At 53.1% G+C, this 13,634-nt stretch overlaps 1 protein-coding gene across 1 annotated transcript in view; it reads left to right on the top strand.

Moving 5' to 3' along the window:
- The first annotated feature begins 10,470 nt into the window (after positions 1-10,470).
- The window catches only part of IQCA1 (IQ motif containing with AAA domain 1), a 199,903-nt gene continuing 196,739 nt past the window's right edge, over positions 10,471-13,634 (top strand). Inside the window, exons 1-2 of the mRNA XM_029284823.1 lie at positions 10,471-10,475; positions 12,732-13,059. Coding sequence (XP_029140656.1) covers positions 10,471-10,475; positions 12,732-13,059 — 333 coding nt within the window. The remainder of the gene's footprint in view (positions 10,476-12,731; positions 13,060-13,634) is intronic.

The following is a 13,634-nucleotide window of genomic DNA, read 5'->3' as shown; positions in this document are numbered from 1 at the left end:
CTCTTCAGCCATTGCCACAAAGCGTGGGGTGGTCCGGGGTACTGTCGGTGCGAAACGCAGGGGTGCCGAAGCTGTCGGTGGTTCCGGAAGGGGCCGACGAGGCCGTCGCCGTTGAAGGCGGGCGTCGATGCGCAGGCATTGGATCACCAGGGCGTCGAGGGTCTGAGGCACCTCCATCCGAACCAGTTCGTCCTGCAGATCGTCTGAGAGGCCGTCCTGGAAGGCATCCATCAGCGCCGCCTCATTCCAAGCCGAGTCCTGGCCTAGAAGTCGGAACTCAGTGATATAGTCCTGCAGGGCGCGCTTTCCTTGGTGGAGGTCCTTGATGCGCCTCGCTGATGTCTGAACGCGCAGGGGGTCCTCGTACATGATGCGCAGGTGTTGCAAAAAGCCCTGATAGTCCAAGAGTAATGGGCTGTTTTGCAGCAACAGGGGCGTGGCCCATCGGGCGGCAGAGCCAGAAAGAAAGCTAATCACGAATGCCACCTGAGCCCGATCATCCGGAAAATCCTCCGGCCTCATCGCCATAAAGAGTTGGCATTGTCCCATGAAGGCCGGAAACAGCTCCGTCTGCCCAGAAAATCTCTCTGGCATGCTCACTGGGCATCTCGAACAGGGAGGAGGAGGAGGTGGGGGGAAGAGCTGCAGGAGCATTTCCCAAAGCAAGTTGAGCTGTTAACTGGGCCACTTGCTGCTGTAGGAGCTGATTGGCATCTATCAGCTGCTGTACCTGCTACTGCAGCTGTTGGTCCATCGTGGGTTAACGATGGATTATGTTCGGGTGACGGACAAGATGTTCTGTCCCCGTCTGACACACGCACCCAAACAGCCAGCCGAGGGTTAAATAACTTCTCCACACTCCACGCCACTGATAAGAAACTTGGCAGCAGCTCCGTAGCTGCCTGCCAAGAACTTTTACTCAGATAACACAGAAACAAAAAACAATACACACAGTTTGAAATTAAAGCCACAGCAAAGTACTTCGCCAGAGATTTAGCTTTGTCCGTCACAGAGTCCGAATGGCCACCACCTCCCTTTTATAGCCTGTGGGGTGTGGTCCAGTGACTCAGCTTAATCTCTGGCACACCTCCTTTTCTGCTGCGCACGTTTGTCTCGCCTACGCTGGCGTGGATCCAGCCACAACATATCTTCATCACTATCTGAAACACCTGGCTCCTGGCCAATCTCAGAAACACCTGGCTCCTGGTCAATCTCTTCTCCGTCGGGAGACACCTGAGGCATTGCCAGAGAGGAGGGTCCTGGAGAGGGAGGCCTGGCCATCTCCTCTCCTTCATGTTCCGAGCCTTCTTCCTCCGATAAGAGAGGCTCACAAGACGGAGCCACAACACCCTTCCCATAGGGGGCAGGCTGTCCCACGTTTTCCATCGATGGGAGCTTACCACCACGGACAGTTGGGTGCTACAGACAGTACGCCAGGGTCTGTCCCTAGAGTTTCTGACAATCCCTCCGGGTCACATCATCACGTGCCCCACATCTCGGGATCCACTCAAGCGGGGACTTATGCAAGAGGCCATTCGTTATCTTGTAGACATTCAGGCCATAGAACCGGTGCCACCAGGTCAGGAAGGAAGGGGATTTTACTCCATCCTATTTGTGGTTCCCCAAGCCTCGGGGGGATGGAGGGCAATCCTAGACTTAAAAAGTCTGAATCGTTACATTGCATACAAAAAATTCAAAATGCAATCGCTCCAGTCCATCCTGGGAGGCATCAGATAGGGAGACTTCCTGGTGTCGATAGACCTCTCCGAGGCGTATCTCCACATCCCCATCCTTCCAGATCACTGGCGGTTCCTCAGGTTCTGCTATGGGGGCCATCATTTCCAATACAGGGCTCTTCCATTCGGCCTATCCTCGGCACCCAGGGTGTTCACCAACATCCTGGCCGTACTAGCCGCCCATCTACGGAAGGTACCGGTACGTGTCCAGTGTTATCTGGACAACATTCTAATTCAGGCGTCCTCCTTCCGGGTGGCTCAGGCGGACCTCGCTCTAACTATTCAGATCCTTCAACAGCACGGGTTCTTGGTGAACTTCCAAAAAAGCCAGACGGTTCCCTCATCCAGTCTTCTGCACCTGGGAGCCGTCATAGACACTGCAAACTGCATGGTCTATCTCTCTCAGGAGCGGTTGGACAGCATCAGGGACTTAGCTCGCAGGGTGTACAGGGAATGGGTTGTGACGTTGGCCTTAATATCCAAGCTCCTAGGGAAAATGGTCTCCTGCATAGCCATAGTCCCTTGGGCCAGGCTCCATTTACGGGAACTACAATGGTTCCTCCTACCGTTCCAGCGGTTGAACGTCAGCGCATCCAGCCGACGGGTGAGGCTTCCAATGCACACCTGGAGGTCCCTTCGCTGGTGGTTCTCGCGAGCGGTGACCAAGGGGTCATTTTTCAAGGAGCCGGATCGTCTTACCATCACAACAGATGCCAGCCTGTTCGGCTGGGGTGCCAATCTACAGTCTCAGTTTGCGCAGGGTCATTGGTCATGCGCAGACGTGAGACACATCAATTGGCTGGAACTCAGGGCCATTCATCTAGCCCTCCGTCAATTCCGCCACCGGATCAAGGGTTGTCACGTGTTGATCCTTACGGACAACGTAGCGTCCAAAGCCCATGTGAACAAGCAGGGAGGCACCAGGTCCAGGTCCCTCATGGCCGAGGCCCGGCTACTGGGGTCCTGGGCGGAAGCCAACCTGGGCTCCCTCAGGGCCGAACATATCTCGGGGGACATGAACCGGCAGGCGGACTTTCTGAGTCGAGCCACGATAGATCCCTCAGAATGGGGATTACATCCAGTCCTGTTCTCAGAGATAACATGAAGGTTCGGCCAACCTGTCCTCGACCTGTTCGCGTCACCGAGCAATGCGCAACTCCCCAGTTTCTTTTCCCGATATTACCACCCGGGGCGGAGGGGACGGACGCTTTGAGGACTCCGTGGCCCAAAGGCCTACTTTACGCCTTCCCTCCCCTCCCTCTCATCCCGGCGACCATACGCAGGCTGCTCCTGGAGAGGGCGGAGGTGATCCTTGTGGCTCCGTACTGGCCTCGGAGGCCTTGGTTCGCTGACCTAGTGAGTCTCTCCCGTTTTCCCCCATGGCAGATTCCCCCGCATCGCGTGTCTCTACAACAGGGGGGCCTCCAACACCCGGACCCTCAGTGGCTACAGTTAGCCGTATGGCGCTTGAGCGCCACATCATGACACAGGAACTTTTTTCGCCATGGGCGATCTCTCTGATTCAGGCTGCTCGCCGACCCGCAACCAATCGCATTTACGATTCCACATGGAAAATTTTTTGCCATTGGTGTGGCAGGCAGCAACTGGAGATGTACAATCTAACCATTCCTCAGATTGTTGATTATTTTCTCGACGGCTTGGACAGAGGACTGGCACCTGCCACCATTCATAGGCAGGTGGCAGCCTTTTCTACATTGCTGTCTTGCTTTAATTCGGTTCCTCTAGCTCACCATCCTAGAATACGCGCCTTCCTTAAGGGCGCTTCCAACTCTCGACCTCCCGTGGTGCACTGGTACCCTTCCTGGGAGCTCCCTCGGGTACTCCGAGCACTCACCAAACCGCCCTTTGAGCCCATTAACATGGTGCCTTTGCGGGCCTTGTCTCTCAAGGTTGCGTTCCTTGTCACCATCACGTCTGCCAGGCGTATTTCCGAGCTGGCTGCCCTTTCAGTCAGGGAGGATCTCTGCGTTTTCCACCTGGACCGAGTGGTCCTTCGCTTAGATCCAACCTTTATACTTAAAGTCAACTCACTTTTCCACAGAGCTCAGGAGGTCGTCTTGCCAAATTTCTCTCCCAATCCCTCCCACGACCTGGAACGTCAGTGGCACACACTAGACGTCCGCAGGGCATTAAAGCGCTATATCAAATGCATGGCGCCCTTTCGAATCTGAGGCCCTCTTTATTTCATTCCGCCCGGCCTCTCTAGGGCAGAAGGTGTCCACATCCACCATAGGCAGGTGGATTAGGGCCTGCATCGCAGAGGCGTACAGGTCCTCTTCCCTGCTGGTTCCAGGTCGTATCACGGCACACTCCACTCGCAGCGCTGCAACATCTGCGGCATGGGCCACTCAGGCATCCATCGAGGACATTTGCAGGGCTGCAATATGGTCTTCGCCTTCCCCATTTGTGCGCCATTATAAAATTGATCGCTTCGCCTCTGTGGACGCCTCCTTTGGTAGGAGGCTCCTTCAACAGGTGATTGCGGGGAACGCGAATTCGGTCTTACCTGTTTCCCACCCACTGGGACAGTGAGGCTTTGGTATGTCCCATTGGTGGATTCTCCATTTTCTGTACTGGAGAAGGGGCGTTGTCTTACCTGAACGTCTTTTCTCAGTACGGAGATGGAGAATCCACGCCCACCCATAGGTCAATCAGGCTGTTACTAGGGAGTAGAGAGCCAATACCTCGTACAACATCAGCCGCTTTCGCCCTCGATAAGACTGGATCTCACAGCAAGAGGGGGCGTGTCAAGTTTTGGCTACTCGGTCTCAGGAGCAGGCAGACAGAGAAAGCCCATTGGTGGATTCTCCATCTCCGTACTGAGAAAAAGCGTTCAGGTAAGACAACGCCCCTTCTCCCCGTCCTTAATAGTTCCGTAACTGGCAGAGCAATCTCGGCAAAAGAGGGGATAAATTGCCGGTAGAAGTTTACAAATCCCAAAAAACTCTGGAGTTGCTTACGGGTTCGCGGGGGCTGCCATTTTAGCACCGATTTCACCATCTCAATGCCTTCACTGGAAATTCTATACCCTAGGTAATCCAGGCATGTTTGATGGAACTCACATTTTCAGCACTTGGCGTAAAGTTTAGCATCAGCAATTTTCTGAACACTTCACATACTAACTTGACATGTTCCACCATCATTTCTGTGTAGATGAGAATGTCATCAAGGTAAACTAAAACCCCCTTATACAGGTGGCTATACAATACTTGATATATCAATTGCATGAATCTGCAGTCCGAAAGGCATAACGTTGAACTGGAAACTCCCCAAGGGGCTGTTAAAAGTAGTTTTCCACTCATCTCCTTTGATTCTTACTCGATAGTATGCCTCTCTTAGTCTAATTTGGTAAAAACTTTTCCTTTTGCCAAATGGCATGTCCTTCATCAAGGGGAGGGGGTACATGTTCTCCACGCTGACACAATTTAACCCTTTATAGTCGACGCCCAGCCTCACCGACCCATCTTTTTTTCCCTTAAACAGCACTGGGGCGGCTACCCAGGATTTTGCTGGCTGAATGAATCCTCTGGCTAAGTTCTTATCAATATATGTTCTCAGTTCTTTCAGTTCGCGGGGGTCATTGAGTACATTTTTGGCTTAGGTAATTTGGTCCCTTGTAAAATCTCAATAGCACAGTCAGTGGTTCAGTGGGGAGGTAGGATATCACATTCCGCCTTGCTGAATGTTTCTCTATATTCACTTGGGATGATAGGCTGTCCCGGCAGGGAACCCACAGCAGATTCAAGGTTTCTAGGCACTGCCCTTGGATCTCAACTGGGCTACTGATTGGGGTAGGAGGTGACAGTCCAGTTGCTAATTTTAAAATCCTCACTCCGTTCTTCCACGAGATCATGGAGCGCCATTTGTCAACCCAACCCAACCCCAGGATCACTGTTCTGTCATTTTTGGGAACACCACAATTAGCTCCCAATGCTCCCCTATTTCTAGATGTACTAGTTCAGTTAGATGGGTAGCTGGGACTCCTTCTATGAGAGATCTATCAGCCTGCTTGAATCTCATGGGCAAGGGTAGCAATTTTGCCCTAATGCGTAGTTTTAGTACGGTAGGGAGGTTGATCAAGCACCGGGTGCATCCTGAATCAACTAAAACATTCAAGTCCATCTGAGCCCTTGACTTTGGCATCAATAATTTGGCAGAGAGGGCAAAAAGTGGGGTAAAGCTGACTCACCATTGGGTCGTCTTCCCCCCTGTCATCGCTGTCATATGGATTGGGTGTGGGCAGGCGCTCAGCTGATTTTTCTTGCTTCTCCATGGGAGGAGAGGTGATTTGTATAACTTGCCCCTGGCTGACCCAATTCGACTTCTCTTGCGCTGGTCGAGGTTGTCTCTTAGGCTTTGTAGGAGCTGTGGTCGCACTTTTCGGTGGAGGGAAAGGAACTGGGCAATCTGCAGCTCAATGCCCAAGTTGCACACACCTGAAGCACTTGATCTGAGATTGAATGGGAGCTTGAATGGGTCCACGTGTCAGGGCAGGTGGGGGAGGTGCTGCAGCAGTTGACACCTCACTGGATCTTGCCTTGGTTGAGGTCCAGAAGTTGCAGGCTTATGGTATCGTGTCAGCTTGATATCCAGATTCGTAGCAAAACAGTACCAATCATGGAGTTGATCACGATTCCCCCTGCAGATGCACCTCTAGAATAGATTATTATCCAATCCCTCTTTTAAGTAGTGGATCAATGACTGTTTGGGCCACTGCCTGATCCGTCCTGCCACTCTCCAAAACTCCCTTACATACTCTCTCGTGTACCGACCTCTCTGCTTCACATCGTGGATGTCCTTTTCAGCTTGTACTGCCTGGGATTCATCCTCAAATCTGGCTCTCAGCCCATGTGTGAATATATTGAAATTCCATATCTCTGGTGCCTGCTCCTTTCGTAGGCCAGCCATGCACTCCGCAGCCTCCCCTTCCAAAGTTGCGGCTACAGTATCAATCATCTCGGCTTCATCTAAATAGGCCCAGTCATAATGATTCACATGAGACCACACCTGGTTCAGGAAAATAGACACCTTCTCGGGGTCTCCATCAAAAGTGGGCTTGAGGGGAGGTGGATCTTCTGGTCGGCGATCTCAGAGAGCCTGTAGCAAGCCAGGCAACTCTGGTTGGGGCTGCTGAAATCCCCCCTGATAGAAAACTCCTGGTGGAGGTCTTGGGCTGGTAGGGCGCAGGACTGGCATGATGCCGATAAAGATCGGGATCAGCTGGGCATTGGTGATGATCTGGGCTAGGAGAATGGCATCGTCTCTCTGGGCTAGCAGGATGCCTGCATCAATCGGGGCTGGTAGACTGCCGAAAGTATTCTGGACTAACCTGTCGGGGTCAATCTGTACTGGCATGGCGCCGATAGTGGTCAGAGCTATGCCAATGCACTGGGTTTGACGTCAGGTCAGGCTTCGGCAGTGGGGAGGCGGCCCGCTTGATCACTATAGGACTGGGACTTCCCCAGGGTGGCAGAGTCTCACGGGACCACTTGTCTTCTCGCCCTGTGAGATCATCTGGCGGATCGCCTGTTCTCCTTTGCCCATTTCCAACTCAGACGTTCCACTGAGTGTTCTGTCCCCCGTCCGACCCACACCCCCCAACCAGGCAGCCGAGGCCTGAAAAACTGCTCGGCACAAAGGCAAATGAATTCCTTGGCAGCAACCGCGTAGCTGCCTGCCAAGCCTTTACTGATAAGACACAGCAAACAAAGATAACTCCAAAATAACTTGCCAGAGAGCTTGCAACCAAATATCCATCAAAAATTGTCTGTCACGAAACTTCACATGCCACACCCCTTGCTTATATAGCCAGTGGGGTGTGGCCCAGTGACTCAGCTGAACTATCTGGCACGACGTGTCCGCTGCTGCGCACGCTTATCCTTCCGACGCTGGCGTGGATCCAGCCAAGATGTATCCTCGTCGGAGTCCGATACACCTGGCTCCTGGCTGATCCCAGAAGCACCTGGCTCCTGGCCAATCCCAGGAACACCGGGCTCCTGGCCAATCCCAGAAACACCGGGCTCCTGGCCAAACTCCTCGCTGTCGGAAGGCACCGAAGGCTGCACCAGAGGGGAAGGGCCTGGAGAGGGAGGCCTAGCCATCTCCTCTCCTTCATGTTCAGAGCCTTCCTCCTCTGATGAGAGGGACCCACCGGACGGAGCCACAACACTATCCCCCACCGCAGGGGCCTTTCCCTGGGTCTGACGGTCGGGATGCGGTCGGGACGGAAACCGGTCGTGAAAGGCCCGTACCAGGTCGGGCCTGAACGGAAGACGCGTCCACCCAGCTGAAATCGTCGGGCCCGTACCCCTTCCAGGCGATGAGGTATTGGAAGCGCCCCTTCAGCCAACGGGAGTCCCGAATACTGTCCACCTCGTACGTCGAGGCGTCGTCCTCGTCGGCTGCGACCGGAGGGGCAGGTGTTGTCGGGCGTCGGAGATGGCTCGCCGGGGCCTCAGGGACCAGGAGGGACCGATGAAACACGGGGTGGAGTCGCATGGAGCGTGGTAGAGCCAACCGGTAGGCCACTGGGTTGATGACCGCCTCGACTGGGAAGGGACCGATAAAGCGGTGGTCCAATTTCCTCACCGGCCAGTCCGAGGGGAGGTGTTTTGTGGACAGCCACACCCGATCACCGACTTCCAGTGGTGGCGTGGCCCGTTGGGAGCGGTCGGCGACCCGCTTATAGTCCTCCTTCGCCCGAATCAGCTGCCGTCGCACCAGTTGCTACACCGCCTGCAGCTCCGAGAGGAAGTCCTGGGTCTCGGGAACAGGGGAATCTGGGATCGCCAACGGGAACAACCGGGGATGGTAACCGACATTGGCGTGGAACGGGGTCATCTGGGTGGAGGTGTGTTGGGAGTTGTTGAATGCGAACTCCGCCAGGGGAAGGTACTCGGCCCAGTTGTTCTGCTGCTGGTTGATGAAGCAGCGAAGGTACTGCTCCAGGATGCCGATGACCTTCTCCGTGCCCCCGTCAGTCTCCTGATGGTGCGCCGACGAGAGACACACCTGCACCTCCAGCGCGGCCATCAGGCTTTTCCAAAACCGGGCCGTGAACTGGGCCCCGTGGTCCGACACTACCCTGTCCGGCAGGCCATGGAGGCGAAAGATGTGCTGCAGGAACAGACGGGCCGTGGTGCGGGCCGATGGCAGTCCGCGGCACGGGATGAAATGGGCCATCTTCGTGAGCATGTCCACCACCACGAGGACGGTTGTGAACGTGGCAGACAGTGGGAGATCCGTCAGGAAATCCATGGAGATGGCACCCCACGGTCTCTCTGGTGTCGGCAGCGGTTGGAGGAGTCCAGGAGGTGAGCCGGACGCGGATTTGGCCTGTCGGCACGTCACACAGGACGTCACGTAAACGTGCACGTCATGCCATACCCTAGGCCACCAAAAAGTCCGCGTCACCAGGTTCAAGGTCTTCAAGAATCCGAAGTGCCCCGCCGCGGGATTGTCATGGCACTGGCTCAGGACGAGGGCTCAGAGCGGGCTTGTAGGCACGTACAGTCGGCCCCGGTGCTTCAGCAAGTCATCCTCCAAGGTCCATGGGGACGCTGGGCCAACTTCCGCTCTCCGCTGCTGCGACCAGGCATCACGGTGCTGCGCTTCCCGCACCTGAGCCCGCAGGTCCGCCGGTTCCTGGACCGCGGCCAAGGCCTCTGCAGGTAGCACCGTCCGAGGGNCCTTGATAGCCAGCAACTCTTTTTCCCAGATGGTGTAGTTGCGCTCGGAAGGATTGAGTTTCCGGGAGTAATAAGCGCAGGGAAAAAGAGTGCCACCATCCACCGGAGCCTGTAGCAGAACTGCTCCAATCGCCACGTTGGACGCATCCGTCTCCACCACGAACGGACGGTGTGGATTGGGATGCCTGAGGACCGGCTCTGTGAGGAAGGCCCGCTTGAGGACCTCGAAGGCCTGCTGCTGCGGGGGCCCCCACTGGAACGGGACCTTCTTCCGAAGGAGTTGGGTCAGCGGCACGGTCAGAGTGGCGAAGCCCGGGATGAAGGTCCGGTAGTAGTTGGCGAACCCCAGCAGACGCTGGACGTCCTTCACACGACGTGGGGGTTCCCAACTGCGCAACGCCTCCACCTTGCGCGGGTCCATCGTGATGCCCTCGGGGGTGATGATGTGCCCAAGGAACTCTATGGAAGTCTGGAAGAAGTAACATTTCTCCAACTTCGCATAGAGTTGATTCTCCCGCAGGCGGTGCAGGACCTGGCGGACATGCTGGAGGTGGCTCTCCTGGTTCGGGGAGTAAATGAAAATGTCATCCAGATAGACCACCACGAACCGGTCCAACATGTCCCGGAACACGTCGTTCATCAGGTGCTGGAAGACCGCGGGAGCGTTGGTCAGCCCGAACGGCATGACGGTATACTCGAAGTGGCCGTATCGGGTGCCAAACGCCGTCTTCCACTCATCCCCCTCACGCACGCGCACCAGGTTGTAGGCCCTTCGGAGATCGAGCTTCGTGAAGATTGAGGCCTCCCGCAATCGCTCCATCAGCTCGGGAATGAGTGGCAGGGGGTAGCGATTCCGCACTGTGATGGTGTTCAAGCGCCGGTAGTCGCAGCACAGGCGTAGGTCCCCCGTCGTCTTCTTCACGAAAAGGACCGGGGCCGAGAGCGGGGAGGACGAAGGCCGGATAAACCCACGGGCCAGGTTCTTCTCCAGGAAATCCCGTAGGGCGGCCAACTCGGGCTCCGACATGGAGTATAGGCGGCCCACAGGCAATGGCGCATTGGGCAGCAGATCCACCGGGCAGTCGTAGGGTCGGTGCGGGGGTAAGCGGTCCGCCTCCTTTTCGCTGAACACATCGGCGAAGGACGTCAGCTCAGGAGGCAAGGAGACGGCTGGGGTGGAGACGTCCTGGCCGGCACAGGTGTGACGGTGGTGATCAACACACTGCAGGCTCGGGAACGAGATGGTGTTTCGCGACCATGCCACCTGAGGGTCGTGAGCCCGAAGCCAGGCCATCCCCAGGACCAAGGGAAAATGCAAGTCAGCCGCCACGTAAAACTGAAGCGCCTCCTCATGGGCCCCAATGGCGAGGCACAACGGCTGAGTAGCGAATTTGATGGGCCCCGCCACAAGCTCCCGCCCATCAATAGTCTCGACTCGCAACGGAGGGTCTACTGGAACCAGGGGGACCTTAAAATGGGCCACAAAGGCCTGGTCCATAAAGTTCGACGTGGCCCCCGAGTCAACCAGCGCATGTGCCTGGAGCCCCTCCGACCGGTTGGCCAACAACACCNCCATCGTGGGTTAACGATGGTTCTGTCTGGGTGACAGACAAGATGTTCTGTCCCCCGTCCGACCCACACCCCCCAACCAGGCAGCCGAGGCCTGAAAAACTGCTCGGCACAAAGGCAAATGAATTCCTTGGCAGCAACTGCGTAGCTGCCTGCCAAGCCTTTACTGATAAGACACAGCAAACAAAGATAACTCCACAATAACTTGCCAGAGAGCTTGCAACCGAATATCCATCAAAAATTGCCTGTCACGAAACTTCACATGCCACACCCCTTGCTTATGTAGCCAGTGGGGTGTGGCCCAGTGACTCAGCTGAACTATCTGGCACGACGTGTCCGCTGCTGCGCACGCTTATCCTTCCGACGCTGGCGTGGATCCAGCCAAGACATATCCTCGTCGGAGTCCGATACACCTGGCTCCTGGCTGATCCCAGAAGCACCTGGCTCCTGGCCAATCCCAGAAGCACCGGGTTCCTGGCCAAACTCCTCGCTGTCGGAAGGCACCGAAGGCTGCACCAGAGGGGAAGGGCCTGGAGAGGGAGGCCTAGCCATCTCCTCTCCTTCATGTTCAGAGCCTTCCTCCTCTGATGAGAGGGACCCACCGGACGGAGCCACAACACTGAGTGGCTGTGGATTGTGGTTAACTACTTCCACTCCCTGGATTCATCCCAGGCGGCCAGCCGTTTAGCTTTCATAGCTACAGGTGATTGGAAACCTTGCGATGAGATTAATGGGAACTCGATCTCTGCAGCTTTCAGCGTGCTCTTAAGCGGCAGGGCAGCGTCTGACCACCCCGAGAACTATTTCTTCCTCCCTCTGAGTCAGCTTCTCCAGCGGGACTTCTCCAGAGGCCTTTGGTCTCACTCCGGCTGCTAGAACCACACTCCACCAAAGCAGCAGCCTGTGTCCCATCTACTCCGAGGCTCGAGATTGACTCCCCTTTCTTTTCCATCTCTGCATCTTCCGTGAGTCTTTGTCATCCTCCCAAGGTATAGGTAGGCAACTGAGGCTCAGGAACCCATGGGATATTGAATTTTGGAGTCTTGGGTTAATGTCATGGTTCCAATAGATGAGATCGGTAGAAATAAGAACTCTGAGGCAATTGCTTTCCTCAAAGAATAATTTTAATGGCTACATAGTATCGGCATGAACAAAGGTGAACCCAAGACTGGAAGTTCCTGATCCCCACCCCTACAGTTGTCATAAATCACAATCCCCAATTAACTACTTTGGCAGGCTTTCTAACGGTATCTCCAGCCCGCCAAAATGTAGGCAGCTTGACCTTGGTTCCCATAAGAAAGTATTTGTTATGGCTAAACTAAAAGAACATATCTTCCCCCTTCCATGGCTGTGGCAACCAAAAACGAAGTAAAGATGGCTGCAGACAGAATCATTTGAACGTTTGACACCAGAATCATTGGGTCCAGTGACATCTTCTTCGGTGTGTGTGTGTGTGCATGACTGTCTTCTTTGAAGCCAAACTATCCTCTAGCAAAGAATTAATTAAAAAGACAGTATCAGATTTAATAACCATAGTTCCCCAAATCATGAATTCATGAAGTGTAGAATTTTATATAATCTGACAAGTACATTTAATTGAATTTAACTAAATTAGAATGGGATTTATTTCAAACTGACATCTGTAAGATTTTATTGTCAATTGTATATTATTTAATGCTTTCTTTCAGAATTAACACTTTTTTCCTCTTCCTGTTAGCACTTACAATAAAATATGGGAAGAAGCCCAAGAATCTCTCAACTGCTTGTTGCAAAAGGAGATTGAAGAGAAGTCCCAAAAGCCACTGAAAGACCACCTGTTAATTTTTCAGATGCTTGCTACTTTCTACATCAAATATGTGCAAATATTTCACAACTTAGAATCAGCTTATGACCAGATTGTTCACCCACAAAAACGCTTAATTATTCGTCAAGTGCTGGATGGTGTAATGGGCCGTATCTTGGAATTGAAGAATGAAATGGTAGAATTGGAATACTCAGAATACCATTACTTTGATGACATTTTACAGGATCTTAAATTATCCCCTGTAAGTATACTTCAGAAATGCATATTTTGTTGTCCTACATCCATTCCCAAGATAGTGCAGCTTTTTATTTTGTTTTTTTGACTGTTTTATTTTATTTATTTATTTTAAGTTTGTTTAAAAATCAGAGTTTTCTATCAATGTCCAATTTTACTTGAGAAGATCATATAGAAAAACACCACTCACTGTCCTATGGTTGTTGGTTTTTGCAATTCTTGCATTGCAAAAATTATGATTTTCACTTCAGAAATACAGAGATCAATATTTCTGTTACGATAAATGATAATTTCCAGTAGTTTTGTTTTTAAAAAATTCAGATTATAGTATTACTCTAAATGTATATTTAGAGTATGTACTGTAGTACATATTGTAGAATATATACCCGTATTTATCGGCGTATAACACGCACAGGCGTATAACACGCACCTTCATTTTAAGAGGGAAATTTCAGGAAAAAAACTTAAATTTCAAATAAAGAACTTGAAGCAAAATAAGGGTAGCTCAGAACTTTTTTTTATTAATATTATTAACACTTATAAGGTAAATAATGTAAAAGGACAGTAAAAGCAACTGTTTTA

Source organism: Protobothrops mucrosquamatus, unplaced genomic scaffold (genome assembly GCF_001527695.2).
Source record: "Protobothrops mucrosquamatus isolate PMUCROS unplaced genomic scaffold, P.Mucros_1.0 scaffold983, whole genome shotgun sequence".
Lineage (NCBI taxonomy): Eukaryota > Metazoa > Chordata > Lepidosauria > Squamata > Viperidae > Protobothrops > Protobothrops mucrosquamatus.
Note: the sequence above shows the minus strand (reverse complement) of the source record. Positions and strands in the feature narration are given on the sequence as shown.